A 16,948-nucleotide genomic window follows, 5' to 3' on the forward strand; every position below is an offset into this window, starting at 1 on the left:
CAGTTCTGATATAGCTGATGCTATCACAGTATCTATGCTAACCTCTTCAGGAGCCGCTGTTGTTTTTTTGAGACGAGTCGCTTCCATGTGACTGCGGCAAATGGTGGCACTTATACCTGCAGTGTGCATCTGGTGAGTCAGACTATCTGAGACCAGACAGTCTACATAGATTCACTGTGCCAGAAGTGGACCAAACAAAACAAAACAAAACAAAAATACCCAGAAAAGACTTTGCTTCTTAAAATACTGAATACTTGGATACTTAAGTAGCTATGAAAAATGTGAATTTCATAACTTAATTTTGCAATCTAGCTAGTACAGTAACATATATTACACAGTACTTCATCATTTAAATGTGGCAGAGGTGGTCTATTTCTCCATTATCTATTTCTGGTTATTGTCACAACCATCATCAAACTACTTCCTAGGATTTGAAGAAGATTAATATCAGCATCCACAAAGGTGCCACCATCAGTTACTGAGGGCCCCTGTCTAACGTCATCAATCCAGCTCTCCACTGTCAGCAGGCAGCGGTGTCTAGAAGGGAACCCCAAACCCATGAAAGATCCTACGAGGGTAAATATTTGAACTCAAACCATGAGAACATCCTGTGTGTGACATCATGCAACGTCCCACCACAGTAACGGCGGCACCACTAGATGGCAAAACACACAAAGCAGTCACTGAATATGTCTATAGTCAATCACACAGCAGCTATTTCTCATGTTAGATGTGTTTTTCGATTGCTACCACTCAGTAGTCTTGTTGTCACTTAGTGGGTGTAACCGCAGTGAATTCATACTGTGACGTCACATGCATTCGTGTTATTGGCTGGATGGTTCACATCACCGACCAAACGCTGAACACAACAACAGAAGAACATCCAGGCAGAGGGCAGCTTCTCTGCAGATACACACACCAACACACACTCACAGTGCTGATTATTAAGTTGTTTTTGAGTAAAATCTTGCATAGTAGAGGTTTTTTTATTTCCTGTGTTTCCCTTTTTCCTTTCATACTTTGGTCAAAGCCTTTTTGTTTCGCTCTCATAAAAACAAGGTATTTGGCGAGTAATGCACGCGTGTCATATGCAAACAGGTAATCTCGTACGGAGGTGAGGTGTGTAAACATGTTGGTTAGGTAGCATGTCTGTGAGCAGATATACAGAGAAGCTTTTAACGCAGGTATGTTTAAATACAGTAGTGCTACTGTTGTTTGCAGCGAGCTAACACAGAGCACAGGGAGAGTCTGTGTACGTCTGACCTACACTCGACTCAAGGTGCCCCATCAAAGAAGACCTGACCAGTGAGGAATCCAGGCCAGAGAGAGCTCCTGTGTGTGTGTGTGTGTGTGTGTGTGTGTGTGTGTGTGTGTGTGTGTGTGTGTGGGCACTGCAGGTGTGCAGGTGTATATGTGTGTGCATTTATGAATTAATTCTCAGTCAAAGGCAGTGTGCTTCATTTTGGTGTTTCAAAAAGCTCTTAAAATGACAGTAATTTAGAGCTGCAATGTTTAATCGAATAACTGATTATTATTAATAGACTATTAAATTAATTATCAATTATTTTTGATTTGTTATTTCTTGATTAAAATGTCCTTTCTCTGATTCTCTGATTCCAGCTTCTTAAATGTGAATATTTTCGGGTTTCTTTACTCCTCTCTGACAGTAAACTGAATATTTTTGTGGGTTGTGGACAAAACAAGACACCTGAGGACGTCATCTTGGACTCTGAGAAACATTGATCAATATTTTCTGACATTTTATGGACCAAACAACTCATCAATAAATCAAGAAGACTTGTAAATCAGGAATGACTTGGGACTCCACATGTTTGAACCTATTTTTTAAACTGAGAAAATTGTGACAGGATTGATTAATTGATTACTGAGAAAATAACCGTTAGTTGCTGCCCTATAATAATTTTGTCTATCAGAATTATTTTGGAGATAAAATATCACCAACAATAGTAGTCATTGCGACAGGCTGATTTGTCATATCTTTGTGTATAGGAGCAAATGTAGAAAACGGTGAAGACTGACACATAGAAGACTTTTTACTTTCCCTTCATTCATTCCTAAAGAACAGTGATCAGCATCATCCAATCTCGTCATCAGTCTGTTTGATGTCCTCATTTCAGTCCAGGGAAAGGACTCCGTCTCTATCACTGCCCTGTGCACAAACCACAGATGTGCAGATACTGCAACCTACATCTGGACGGCTACATTATCTAAAGAATGTGTCTGCCTGCGTTGTGTATGTGGGCACTTTAACAAAGATGTCTCAGAACTGAGTGTTCCGACCCTCACTGAAGGTCAGACCTATTGCATCATCAGCACAATGCCCGTCCATTCACAACACCCACCCTGTGTACAGCTGGGGCAGATACTCTGGGCCTGGAAACATTCTGGTTAGCATGAAATCAGGAATGTTTCAGCAGCCAATATATTCTGTCAGAGTGACACCCAGCTGAAATCACAGTGGGTATTTTTAAAGCACTACTGCCCCTCAGTGGCATCGAGAGAAACTCCATGCTACAATTATGACCTAATCCTCTCATTTTTGTGACATAACGGTGACTTTTCAGTTCTTTTTCATTATTCAGAACATCACAATATTCTGAATTTGATACAGATCATATAAACAGCATAATCTGGTTGGATATTCTGAATTAGAGCTTATTCTGAATAAAAACGTGGGATATTCACAGCTGGTTTTACACGACCTGTCGCCTGAGTTTTTAAGGCCGGGATACAGATGCTGCACAAAAGAAAAACCCACATTTCTGGTCAGATGGAGAAACACATACACAGAAAAGCTGAGCTAAGAAAATTTCAAGGCAACTTATTGCAATAAAGTTTGAGTTTTTTGAGTTCAACTCAAACTTTTAAGATCTGAAAAAGTTATACAAACTAATAATTCTTCTTAATAATATTCTTAATTTTTTTTTAAATTGTTGAGTGACAGTGACAGTGATTAATGGTTAATAATTTTAGATTTTCAGTTGCAACCATTTCATTTTCAAGCTCCCAAATAACAACAACAAATCAAACAAATCTATTTATGACACAAATTTTGGGGGTTTCTTAATTTCAAGCATTCAAGTTTATGTAAAGAAGAAAAGTAAATTATCTCAACAAAGTGAGAGTCTGAGTTTGATTGTAAAGTTTTTCCTCAATTTTTTTTTACAGTGTACTTTTAAACATGTGCAAAGATGCAGATATGAACAGGTTTTTGTATATGAGCAGACCTTTTCCAGAAGATGATCGAATGATTGAGAGAGCGAGGCTCTGTATGGAAAACTATGAAATAATCCTATTTTGATGCCAAGAAGCCTTCATAACTGCAGTATGCATGACTGCAGGTACACAGGAATATTAGAGGAATATTTATTTTTATGAAGCATGTAAACAGCTTTGGAGGAGAACTGGACCTCATTCACTGTGTGCACACAAAGTTGTGCTTAAACCATTTTATGCAGCAATTTGAAATTCATCAATATTATCTTACCTGAATTTATTCATACTCTGCGCACAAATCTAGACCTGCTTTAGACCATGTGAGCACACAAATGATGACAACCTGGCTATCTTACAAAGTTGTGATGTTACCTGTATCGGTCGGCCATCCTCCGTCCCGATCATATTCCTCCATTCCATCAGCGATCGCTGCAGCGTATCCAGTCCCGTCTCCCACAGCCGGACGTACCCGCCCATATCCACTGTGACCACACCTCCACCACCCAGAGGAGCCACCAGCACGTCAGACTCTGACACCTTGGACAACCAGCTGGTGTAAGGAGACACAGTCATCGACCTGCCGACCACAAACACGCAGGAAAGTGAAGACACAGTCATTTTAGAGACATCATCCAAAACATCTTTCACTAGACGGTCACATTTTCCTTCAGTGTGTCAATGAAGTTGTCAGTCTTGTGTGAGGACCTTGCTAATGTGTCTTTCATGTTTCAGCACACCTAAATGTCCACTTGAGTGGGTGCTGGATCAAAAACATAACAGCAGAGTTGAGACAGATGGATGTGAACAACAAACAGCTTCCTTAAAAAAATGATTTGAATTACCAGTGAAGTTTCAAGTGAGGCTCTTCCTCAGACTTCTGATTAATGGACAGCAATATATACTATGTATGACAGAGGTGCCTGTTAATATGTGTGAAATCATCCATTCTTGAGAATTGAGACAATCATGTCCTTCCAAAAAACCCTAAACAATTATTAATACCAGCACTTTACATTTTGGGAATGTTTTTTTTTTTATTTCTAAACTTGCCCTGTGCCAGAAAACACCCTTGAATTCACAACTTCAAACAATTTAAAAATCGTTTTTTATGTTGACCCATTAAAGTCCCAGATTTTTACAAAAACATTACTTACTCAGGCATAAAAAGGGTTAGCTATACCCTAAGGACCCCATATCATCTATCAGATGTGTCCCAAACATAACATGTCAAGTCTGTCAGATGATCCATCTGATGGAGTGGACTGATGGAGTTGATGTCTACATTTTAAAAAAATATAATCACCAGGAGGTTGGCTCATTACAAGCTTTAACAGCCAAGAGTTTGATCTTTGAAAATATATTTTCCAAAAATCAAACTCCCTCTAAATGTGGTTTTGTCCCAAATCTCAAAACCAGCAACATATGACAGCTATTTAATGAGATCTTTGAGGAGTATTTACAATTAGGGATACCTGATTAATATGTAATGAACATTTTCCTGTGTTCATACTGTGACTTCTTCTATATACCTGTGTAATCTAGATATATCTGAGCACATGGCTTAGTGTGATTTTCTTCATATCAATCCTTGATTTGAAATGTATATTTTCTTTCTACTTTGTAACTGAGGTGTGCTTGTAAGATGGATTATCAATGCAATGCAGATGTTCTTGTTATAACTGTATTGCAGTGTGTCCTTAAGAAACAGGTGTTCACCTTGGGACAGGAATATATTTGACTTTTTTGGAGTTCAGATCCGTCACCTCCAGGTACGCCGCTGTCATCGGAGGTGTGACATCTGGGTGACAAACAAGAGAACACGTCTTTACATAATGGACTCGTTCTCTATTTGAATTCATTTTCTATTTTCTAAACCAAACTCATGTTTTCATTTCATCTGACCTTTGGGGTAGACCTCCTTCAGGGGCACCTTGTTGGGTGGAAGGGCCCGGACCACCTGATTGGCTGAGAGCAGGCGGACACAATTGTGCCGTTTGGCCGTGCTGGACCGAAGCCCACCTCTGAGGAACATGTGAGCCCCGCTCTCACCACCCTTCATCTCTGACAGATCGACGGGCCTTTTAAAGCTGTAAACTTCATTAGGGGACTGCACAACAGAGGAGAGGAAAATATCAGTACTTGTACCTCGAGCGCACGGCTGTACGGCCCTGTTGTGACTACATTAACATTCATCACTTTAACCCGAGGACCCGCACCAGAGCTCCTCATTCAGTCAAGCTCTCAGCCTCGTATTCAGGCATACATCAGGCTGACAGCAGGGACACACTGAATGATTCACCACTCCACTGGCTGGTAATAACACTGATACACATTCATATCTCTGCCTCGTTCTGAGTCTTTGATCCTAAATGCCCGGGAAACACACAGTATGTAAATACAAACTACACAACAAAGCACTCAGGATCAAATCATGTTCCATCCTGCAGGGTAACAGGGTTTAATAATGAATGACCTCATCACCCTTCTGCACTTCTCCCTAAAGCTGGAAAACTTTGCATTTCAGTGACCTTAAAGCACATGTGTCAAAGTCAAAATGTGGCCCTGCATCTCATTTTATGCAGCCTGTGAGAGCTTGCAAAGAATATAATGTGCCCAATAGCCTGCAGCGCAATGTTGCATTATGGATGTACTGTGTCCTGACTTTGTTATCAACTTACTGAAGCTGTCTAGCCACTAGATGTCAATACAGCTGTTTCCAGCAGTGGCGCTCTAGCTGAGTGGTTGTAGCTGGTAACGTTAACAGTGGCAGCCTATCAAAATGTCTAAGAAAAGACATGCGGACACAGACAGAAGGCCTTTTAATGAAAGATGGGAGAGCAAATACATGTTTGTGCTTAATGGAGACAATTTGAGATGTCTGTTTTATAATTTACATTACATTTAATTCAATATACATTTTTCAAATCTTACTTGTAGGGCGTACAAACTGAATTGACCCTTACTGTTATTTGGACTTTAAATGTACTACTTTGTATATTACATAGTTTAATAAACTTTTTAACACTTGACTGTCAGCTTGCTATTTTGCCCTTTTCTCTTCTTCTGCTTTTGGAGCTAATTATTAGTTATTAAGTCATTACTAAAACCAGTAATAATCAAATGTAGACGCAATTATCTAATATGATAACATATGTTCTGTGAAGTCCTGTCCATGTTCTCTTTATAAACTCACCACGAGGTCCGGGAAGCCCACAACGATCCGTGCAAAGGAGCCGGTGTCGGCCAGGATGCGGTTTGGTGAAACAATCTTCTGGTCCAGGGCGGCGCTGAGGTTCTCATTGGGCAGCTGCTCACATGACAGCATCTGGGGAACGGACACCTCACCTGGGATGATGGGAGAGAAGGACATGATGGAACAGAGAGAGAACCCGGAGAGGAAACGTTTAGATGACTTAATAAAGAAAAAGAAAAAGACATTAAACACACTTGTGTTACTGTAGCAGACACTGCTGCAGCAGTGTTACTTTATGTGAGAGTCCAGTCAATGTGAACACTACAGTCTGAGAATTAAGGGTTCCAAAAGGGTTCTTCCTGAAGAACAATTTGCTTCTGAAGAACTCTTTTTTTTAAGAAAGTGTTTGTCAAGGGTTCTTTGTAAGACTATAGATTCCATCAAGAACACTTTTTGTCCAAAGAACCCTTTTTGGAAGAAAAAGTTCTTCAAGGATTGTTGAAATCCTTGAAGAACTCTTTCATCAAGAGTTTGTCATGGGTTCTATGTAATGCTTGAACCCCTAGGTGGGTTCTAGAAATAACCCTTCAAATATAAAAAGTTCCTCAGGAGAACCCCCTGAGTGTGTTCTAGATAAAACCCTTGGAACATAAAATGTTCTCTGTAGAATCCCCTTGATGGGCTCCAGATAAAACCTTTGGAATATAGAAAGGTTCTCCGAAGAACCCCTTGAATGTGCGCTAGATAAAAAAGCTTTGGAATAAAAAAGGTTCTTAGTAGAGCACCCTTAGTAGGTTCTAAATAAAACCATTGGAATACAACAGGGTTCTACTTAGAATCCCCTGAATGTGTTTTTGTTAGCACCCTTACAAGGTAGAAACATTCTGAATAGAACCCCATGAGAGGGTTTTGGGTTGACCCTCCATGGAAGGGTTCTCTGTAGAACCTCTCAGAGGGGGTTCTAGGAGTAACCATTTATGTTGGATTCTTGATAGAACCCGCTGAAAAGAAAGGTTCTACCATAAACCTAAAAGGGTTTTCCTATGGGGACAAAGTGAAGAACGAGTGTCTATCAGTGATCTCAGTGCAGAAAACCTGTCAGTGGCTCACAGATTTCTTCTGTAGATCACAGTGAAGTTGACTGTCCTCACTGAGGTCTGCTGAGTTATCACAGTCACCTCTGACCTCTGTGGACTGATTCAGTCCACACTGTTGGACGTTACTCATGACTTCACATTTTGTTCTCACTAACTGTGACATGAAGTGGAATTTTGATTGAAACACGCAGGGTTCTCTTGATATTTCTGGTCTGACTTCAGGTCAGCGGACAGAGAAGTTCAGAGGTCTTGTCAAGGCAGACATATGACTGTACCAGTCTGCTTCTCTGTTCACACTTCTAAATACAGACGCTAACTAGAACCATAAAGAGTTCTTTGGTTTGTCCTCATGGGAGAACCATTTTTAGCTCCTGCAAAAACCTTATAAAGGTTCCACTTGGATCTATTTCAGAGAGTTCTACCTAGAACCAAATATAAAGGCCTAGAACAATAGCCCTAGAACCATCTGTGAAAGGTTTCACCCAGAAAAGCCTGACATGTTCTACATAGAACTCTTCTATTGTGTAAAGGTTCCTGCTAGAATCTGATGTTTCTATCCTGAACCTTTCCATCTTCTAAGGTTGCCTTTTTATATTCCAAGGGTTTTATCTAGAACCCAACCAGGGGATTCTACCAAGTCCTTTTTATATGCCAAAGGTTTTGTTTAGAACCCACCAATGGGGTTCTACCAAGAATCTTTATATACCCCAATGGTTTTATTTAGAACCCATCAAGGGATTCTGAATGAGTGGCTACTGAGATTTTTTTTATATTCTCTGGGTGTTCTACAAAGAGCCTTTTTATCTTCAAAGGGTTTTATCTAGAACACACTCAGGAGGTTCTACTGAGAACCTTTTTACATGCCAAGGGTTTTCTTTAGAACCCACAAATGGGGTTCTACCAAGAATATTTTATACCCCAAGGGTTTTACCTAAAACACACTCGGGGGTTCAACCGAGGACCCTTTTATATTCCGGTACAAAGAACCCTTAACAAACTCTTGAAAAAAGGTCCTTTCATGAAAATGATTTTTATTGGAACCCCTGGTCTTTCTTCAAAAGAGGGTTCTTCAGAAGAAATGGTTGTGTGTAGAACCTCGGAACTTGAAGAAGCGCCCTTCTGGAACCCTATTTTCTAAGAGTGTATGTGTATCTTCTTGGTTTAGTTAAAGAGTTGACAGAACATCTTTATGAAGTGCCACAGAGCAGCTGGACTGAACCTGAAGTCCTGTTTTGTTCTTTTGTTTTGTTCAGGGCTGTAGAACGTCCTGTTGGTTCTACCTACCTGAGCTGGCTCCGTGTCCTGAGCTGACGGAGTCCTCACTGATGCTGTGGAGCTGACACACTCCAGAGTCTTCAGCTGCCATGTGCATGGGCTTGGTCAGCAGGAACTTCCTATTCAGCAGCACACACAGTATGTCGCATTATAACTGAAATGAAACTTTCGGATCATCAGAGAGACTCCGTGAATTCGTCCCTGACTTACTTGTTGGTGTTGCTCTCCAGCAGCAGCCAGCGGTCCTCTGCCACCAGGAACACAGACTTCAGGTTGATGGGAAGGGAGATGGAGTGAACCCGGCCCTCCAGCACATCTAGCACCTCCAGCTGGTTGCTACACACAGGCGATTTAATAGCATCATATGACTGAACAGAGGTGGGACAAAGTCCTTTTTTGCAAGTCACAAGTGAGTCTCAAGTCTTTACACACGAGTCCAAAGTCATGACTGACAAGTCCCAAGTCCTAAACTTTTCAAGTCCTAAACAAGTCATAATTTAACAATGAATCTCAGACCCATTGACTTACAAAGTCACTTAGCTGTTCAGCTACTTTTAATATTAGCTCGTTAACTATATTAAAGGAGATACCTGCAATATATTTACTGTAATAAATCATAAAACGACCATGATATGTCATCAGAGATCGAGGAAACATGTTGAGCTTCACTTGACATGAATACGACAGCCTTGGTGTCTCCCCTTTGAAATTTACATTCAGGACCAGAATAACTGCTTTGTACGCCAGTTTAACATGAATCAGAGTTCAAATTAAAACTCATATCACCTCACGCTACTTCACAGCATCATTACACTACATCTTTTATTATTGTTTTAATGTGAGAGACCCCTAGTGGTAGGAATCACAGATTGTATGTAAGTCCAGAGGTAGTAAAAGTACACACATTCGTTACTCAAGCAAAAAACTACTGAACCTCACCTTGTGCCTATGGCACAGTCTCGTTCTCTGTCTTGTTTTGTGTTGTAGAACTTATGTTGTTTTTGTCTTGTTACAGCTTTTTCTTTTTCGTCTTTTTACAATGTTTTTGTAGTTTTTGTCCTTTGTCTTATACATCATTTTCATCTTGTTACATAATTTTGGTCTTGTTACGTCATGTTATGTCATTTTCGTTTTGTTACATCACTTTTGTCTTATTTTACAATGTTTTCATTTGTCTTTTTCATCCTGTTGTCTCTTAAACGTAGTTTTTCATTTTTTGTCTTTTTCATCTTGTTACGCCTTTTATGTTTATGTTTATCTTTTTGTTGTTACCTTTGTTGTGTTGTTTTTGACTTGTCTTTTTCATCTTGTTATTTCTTTTAAGTCATTCACTGATGGATAACAAGTTCAAATGTAGGGAGTAAAAGTAAAACACTGTCAGAAAAAATATATACTCAAGAAAAGTACAGACACCTGAAAAATACAATACAGTACAATAACAAAGTATCTGTACTTAGTTACTTCCCACCTCTGTTAAAGTCCAAGTCCAGTTGCAAGTCTCTTTTGATTTTGAAGTCTGAAGATATAAAATTTCTGACTCAAGTCGAGTCAGATGACATGGACTCGAGTCTAAACCTCTGTGACTGAGACTGTATTGTTGAACAGTGTTGAGGATGAAGCAGTTTAGATCAGAGTAACTTCTTACCCGTCCTCCTTATAGAAGAGCAGCCAGTTTTTGTGGGCGAAGTCGTGACACATTTTGTGTCCTCCCTGCAAACAACAATCAGTACACACAACACTTTACCTTCAGTGCTTTGGAACGATTCCTTCAGTGACTATTCTTCACTCCTTGAAATGAAATCTGTGCCAACCTCTTGAACAACATTAACATTCTGGGCAGGAACTTTCATTCTAATTTAACACCCAAAACAAATATCTGGTGTGAATGTGAACTTGTCTTTATGTAAAACTGAACACGTGGGGAAAACATGTCTTTCTAGAGGCACCAGCCAAATCAGATTCTCTCTGGAGACACTGAAACCTCTGACCTGCTGTTCTTTACTGCTCCACCAATTCGAGGCTGTGGTGGAGGGCTGCTCGCTGTCCGGAGACAACATGAGCCTCCGCACGGCGCCCGTCACCATGTCCAAATGGAGCACTGTGTTACTCTGGCAGGGAGATAAAAAAAAAAAGACGAGAAAAAGAATTGAAAGAGAGGCAGAAAGTGGGATGAAAACTGCAGTAGAAGATAACATTCAAAACAAAATATTAAAATATGACAAAAGCTCCAGAAATCTGGCCTGTATATGTTGACTATTATGTTACTTGTATAACAATACAGATCACATGCCAAACTCTAACCAGAAACATATTTCCATGGACAGAAAGAGAGAATGAATGATTAAATACAATTCACCTAACACAATAAATGGTCATCTTAATAATGTGATTATTTTTTGCAAGTATGTTGTTGATGTCACACTTGATGTCAGTCTGGAGGTCAGGTGTCTGATTTTTTTGGCTCAGAGTTAGTCAGTCTTTATTTTTGTGAAATGGTCGACGCATGCAGCTCTTTAGTCCCTCTCCAGTGGCTCACTGTGACTTTGGCAAAAAAATTCTACTGAAATGAATTTCTTTAACATTTGAATTTTCATTTATAATTATTATAGATCTATGAAAAAGTTTAGATGACTCCAAATTTCAAGGCAATGTACTGCAATAGATTTTTAAGTTCTGGGCTCAACTCAAACTCTCAAGTTTTGAAAAAGTTTTAACAACTACTAATCTTTGGTTGAGGTAATTTACTGTTCTTCTTGAGATAAACTTAAATCTGTGAGTTTTAGAAACAACCCAAAAATTGTTTTTCAAAAAAAAAAATAGAGTAAATTCATTCAAGAGAACATGAACAATGGTTTAAATTGTAAAACTGTCAAATAAAACCATTTCATTTTAATGCGCCAAAATAATGACAAATCAGGTTAACAGCTCACTATGAACAAATTTTGAGATTTTTTTTTAGTTTCTAAAACTAAAAGTTTCAAGTTTATCTAAAGAAGAACAGTAAATTATCTCAACTAAAGCAAAACTTTTTGCCAAAGTTTTAGTCCTGCATCAACTAAAATATCCATCATAGCATATGTCTCTGCTTTGGTGCCTTTTACTGTTACTTCTTGTAAATTTTGACAGTGGCTTGTGTCTCTATAGGCTAGCTGATGCCAAATAAAAAAAAAACAGTCTTCAGGGAAAAGAGAGAATTCCATTTTTTCTTTTGCCCCAAAATACAAAATACTTCTTTTGATAACAGACTGATCTATGAGCAGAATTTCAGTAAGACAAGTCTAACACTGTAGACTAGTCTAAAATACAGTATCCTGGGAGCAACACCATATTCCCAGGCTTAAGACTCATGTTACCATGGCAACATTCAGTGCCATCAGTATCACTTAACAACAAAAAAAGAGGGAAAACATGGCTCATGCTATGGAGAGAGCAATGATTTGTATCTTGTACCACATTTTTCTATCTGTCCTGAACGTCTTTAATGTTCCTCTAAATGGTGGGATTAAGCCTGTTTACTGTCACTGCAATTTTTTTTATATCAGATTTTTTTGTAATGTTACACTCTTCACTAAACGTCACAGGTAAAATGCCCTTGTAACTCTTGAGTTCCTCAATAAGACACATATTTTCTGCTGGGGTAAATGGAGCTGAGAGGTTGAATGTGGTCACTCATTTTGCTATTTTTTTTTTTTAAATCATGAAAAAGGTCTTAATTTACCCAGAATTCACTGTGCCATGAGATAGTCAAGAACTGAACTGTTCTGCGCAACAGATGAATTAAGACATCTATCTGAAGTCTGACTACCTGTTCAATCTAAGCCATAGTTAAAGTCTATCTTTGTCAAACCAGCCCCAGTTTTACAGCTATTCATAATTGCTCTGAAGTTAAAGTATGTCACATGTCAGAACCTTGCATGCTGCACACACTGCATCCTTCTGGAATAACTTTTTGCTCCACCACTGCCAGCAGAGGGTGCTCTTCTCCAGGTGGAACCCTCTAAATGTGAGTGCTGATGTGCTGTTAACTCCAACTAATGTGCAAGTTCATTCAGTTCAGTTTAGGCGGACATATTGTCTGTATGTGCTTCTGTGTTTGTGTGTTTCCTACATTTATATCTGATGAGCAGTAAGATATCTCAGTGTGTGTGTGTGTGTGTGTATGTGTGTGTATTTGGTGTGTATTGGGTGAACTGTGCAAAAGGCTTTCGTTTGTGACGCACTAGGCTTCATCTTCAATTGAGTTTTATGAGAAGGAGCCACAGGGGAGCTGGCCCCGGCCCCGGCTGCCCTGCTTCACACTAATGGTTTCCTTATGGCCTTCCATTCCTGACATACACCACTGCAGCCAGGCCTGCTGGAGCTATTCAGAGGAGGCAAACCCCATTTCCTCATTCTAAACATACACTGACTGCACAGGGAGGAGGAGGGTGAGTGAGCATGTGTGAGCACACGTGTACGTCCTGCATGTGTCTTCTGACAGGACAAGCGTCTCCTGACAGGACAAGCGTCTCAATCAGGTCGTGTGTGTGAGTTTGTAATTGTGTCTTTGACTTTGTGTGTGCATGTCCTTAAATGCAGCATTATTATGTCTGTGCATGCATACAGATGATAGCTAGAACCGTAAAGGGTTAATTGGCTTGTGCCCTTTTTGGTTACTGTTACAGAGGTTCCACTTGGAACCCATTCAGAGATTCTACCTCGAACCAAATATAAAGGATTATACCTAGAAGAATCTGTGAAAGGTTCCACCCAAAACCCACAATGAAAGGTCCGGCAGAGAACTATGGTGTAATGTTTCCACCCAGAACCCTCTCTGGTGCTTCTTTTGAGAATCTTTACGCCTTCTAATGATGCCATCAAGAACCCACCAGGGGATTCTACTGAGAACCTTTTCATGTTCCAAGGTTTTTATCTAGTTCAGACTCTGTGGGTTCTATGGAGAAGCTTTTTATATTCTAAGGGTTTGATCTAGAACATACTTTGGGGGGGTTCTACCAAGAACCTTTTTACATTCCAAGGGGTTTATCTAAAACCCACTTAGGGGGTTCTACAGAGAACCTTCTTATATTTTGAGGGTTTTATCTAGTACACCTTGAAGGGGTTATACCAAGAACCTTTTTACATTCCAAGGGTTTTATCTAGATCCCACCAAGGGAGTTCTACCGAGAACCCTTTTATATTATGGTAAAACAAATCTATGATGAACCCTGATGAAAGGGTTCTTCAGGGATTTCAACAATCCTTGAAGAACCCTTTCTTCTAAAAAAGGATTCTTTAGATAGAAAGGGACAATCCAGAATATTCCAAGGGTTTTATCTAGATCACACTTCAGGGGTTCTACAGAGAACCTTTTTAAAATCCATGGGTTTTATCCATAAACCACTGGGGGGTTCAACCAAGAACCCTTTTATACTATGATGAATCTTCTTCCAGGATTTCAACAATCCTTCAAGCACTCTCTTCTTCTAGAAAGGGTTCTTTCGATGAAAGGGTTCTTAATGGAACCCTCAGAAAGATTGGCAAATCCTTTTTCCAATAAAAGGGTTCTTCAGAAGCAAATGGTTCTGGGTAGAACATCAGCCCTTCAGGAAGAACCTTTTTGGAACCCTTATTTATAAGAGTGTGCTTTTATGTGTGAATGCCTGATAGAACCTGCGTGTGTGTGTGTGTGTGTGTGTGTGTGTGTGTGTGTGTGTATGGAAGTGTGTGTGTGTGTGTGTGTGTGTGTGTGTGTGTGTGTGATGGTTTCCAAGATTTCCCTGGAAGGCCACTGACCTGTGAGTGAACTTCATGTTGTCTGGACCTCTTCACTTTGAGACAGACGTAACATGATCCATCACAGAGGTATTTTTAGAAGGCCTCTTCTTGCCTAATATGCACCAGCTGTACGAGCGTTCTGGTCGGAGAACCAGCTAACATGCATTGTTCTTGTCTTACACTCTGCTGTCACAGGCCCGGGGCCTTACGGGGTAAAAGAGGTTCAACAGCAAACGACCGCTGACCACCAACCATTTTAAGAAACCCTAACAGACTTGTGCACGGCTATTTTAAATCGGTGAGGAATCTGTGGTTGTCCTCCAAAACAAAGTGTTGCGTAAGTGTCACGTTACGTGTTTTACTAGGCAGTAAACATCAGACCAAAAGAGACTCAACTCAAATTCCTCTGTGAACACTGACAGTCTACTTCAGTAAATAACACGAAGAATACTTACAGTTTCCAAATCACTCCACATTTTTTGTTTGGTGTTCCACATAATTCACTTCAATTCAAAGTGGCTTTACTGGCATGACCATAATAATGTACAGTATTGCCAAAGCACAGTGGACAAAATGAAACAAGAAAATAGCCAGAAAACACAATGTGTGAAGTGCTGAGCAAGAACATGAAACTGGACATAACTGATAGATATAAACTACAATGTGGATTGTTTATCACTGTTCCTCAGGTGAAGACATATGCTGCTGTTGACTTGCAGCTCTCTCTATGTTCTCCCTCCTATTCTTTACTCAAGTAGAAGTACAGATACTTGAGTAAAAAAAAGTCTCTAGTAAAAGCAGAAGTAGTGATTCAACTTATTCACTGCAGTAAAAGTGAAAAAGTACAGGCTCTGAAATGTACTCAAAGTATAAAAGTAAACAGTTGTCCTCTGAAGGACATTTGTACTGACTGTTTCTGTACAAAGCTACCTGAAACTCATCTTTTGTCTGCAGCTGAGTCTCCGTCTCTGTCTGTTTCATCTTTTTATATTTGTTTTGTCTTATTATGTCTTTTATGCTGTTTTCATCATCTTACATATTGCTGTATAATTTTTGTCTTATGTAATTTTTGTTATATCACCTTCGTGTTCGATTTTCATCTTGTTACATCTTTGACGTTGTTGTCGTCATCTTAGGTACTTTTCATCTTGTTGCATCATTGTTGTTGTTACTTATTTTGGTTTTATTGTATCTTGGTCTTGTGATGTTGTTTTCATCTTGTTACATCTTTTATGTTGTTTTATGTTTGTCTTGTCTTTTCTTGTCTTGTTATGTCATATTTTGTTTTATTTCCATCTTCTTTTATGCTACATTTCATCCTGTTGTGATGTTTTCTTCTTGTTAATTTTTTTTCATCATTTTCATAGGATCATTTAGGAGACTTGGATTACACCAGATGAGCAATAAGGGGGCATTTAATGTTTTTTTTTTTTTTTGGTTGTGTTTTTCTGCTTGAAAACTGGTCACCATTCACTTCCATTGTTTGGGAGATTCTGCAACACTATTTTCCTGTGAAACTCCAGCAGTGTTTTATGGACTAAAAAACTAAACCTGACCTTCATTTGGCATGAGGGTGAGCAGATAATGACTGAATTTTCTTGTATGGGTGAACTCTCCCTTTAAAGAATTTGCATGAATGTTAAAAAAACAATGTAAACTCCACAGGATGCCTTTAATATGACCAACATCCTCTTCACTGACTCTGTACTGAGAAACAGAAACATTTTCCCATGGGGATAAAGGAAAAAAAAGTAATTGAATCTTATGTAATCTAATCAGTGTGATCATGTAGCCATACAAGCTCATCTTTGTGTGTGTGTGTGTGTGTGTGTGTGTGTGTGTGTGTGTGTGTGTGTGTGTGTGTGTGTGTGTGTGTGAGTGTGTGCCAACCTGCTCCTCGTGCAGCACCACCTGCCCATCCAGTGGACTCCCAAGTGGGGCAACAGTGACAAAGGGCTGCCAGACGCCACTGATGGTCCTGGGGAAGACGTCGTAAAGCTCCATGCAGTGAATTGTGTCTCCGCGCTCCTTCATGGAGTACAGGGACACTGGGTTACACGTGGCCACGTACAGAACGTCTGCAGAACAAAAAACAGAACGAATGTCGGATTGGAAAGCACCTAATTATCATCTTTTTTTAAATTGATTTGTGTCCCATCAGATTTTAACAAAAACAAGATTTCAACAGGCCTAGAAAGGCTTAGCTATACCCTGAGGACCCCTGTCTCACTTCCTGGTTTAAAAAAGACAGGAATACTGCTCAAGGACTGGTAAACTTTCTATTTTTAGACAAATTCATTAAATAATATTTCTATCAGATGTGTCTCAACCATAACATGTCGACTCTGTAGTCCTTCTAAATCAAAGCTGAATAAGAATTATGGTTTAG

The 16,948-nt window shown here is 39.6% G+C and overlaps 1 protein-coding gene across 1 annotated transcript in view; it reads right to left on the bottom strand.

Moving 5' to 3' along the window:
- The window catches only part of vwa8 (von Willebrand factor A domain containing 8), a 131,690-nt gene that overhangs the window by 37,878 nt on the left and 76,864 nt on the right, over positions 1-16,948 (bottom strand). The window contains exons 29-37 of the mRNA XM_084724361.1: positions 16,450-16,637; positions 10,791-10,910; positions 10,448-10,512; positions 9,013-9,138; positions 8,812-8,921; positions 6,431-6,582; positions 5,140-5,344; positions 4,954-5,035; positions 3,610-3,814 (exon numbers count right to left, since the gene is read on the bottom strand). Of these exons, the coding sequence (XP_084580487.1) occupies positions 3,610-3,814; positions 4,954-5,035; positions 5,140-5,344; positions 6,431-6,582; positions 8,812-8,921; positions 9,013-9,138; positions 10,448-10,512; positions 10,791-10,910; positions 16,450-16,637 (1,253 nt within the window). The remainder of the gene's footprint in view (positions 1-3,609; positions 3,815-4,953; positions 5,036-5,139; positions 5,345-6,430; positions 6,583-8,811; positions 8,922-9,012; positions 9,139-10,447; positions 10,513-10,790; positions 10,911-16,449; positions 16,638-16,948) is intronic.

This window comes from Lutjanus erythropterus, chromosome 8, assembly GCF_056507025.1.
Source record: "Lutjanus erythropterus isolate fLutEry1 chromosome 8, fLutEry1.hap2, whole genome shotgun sequence".
Classification (NCBI taxonomy): Eukaryota; Metazoa; Chordata; class Actinopteri; order Lutjaniformes; family Lutjanidae; genus Lutjanus; species Lutjanus erythropterus.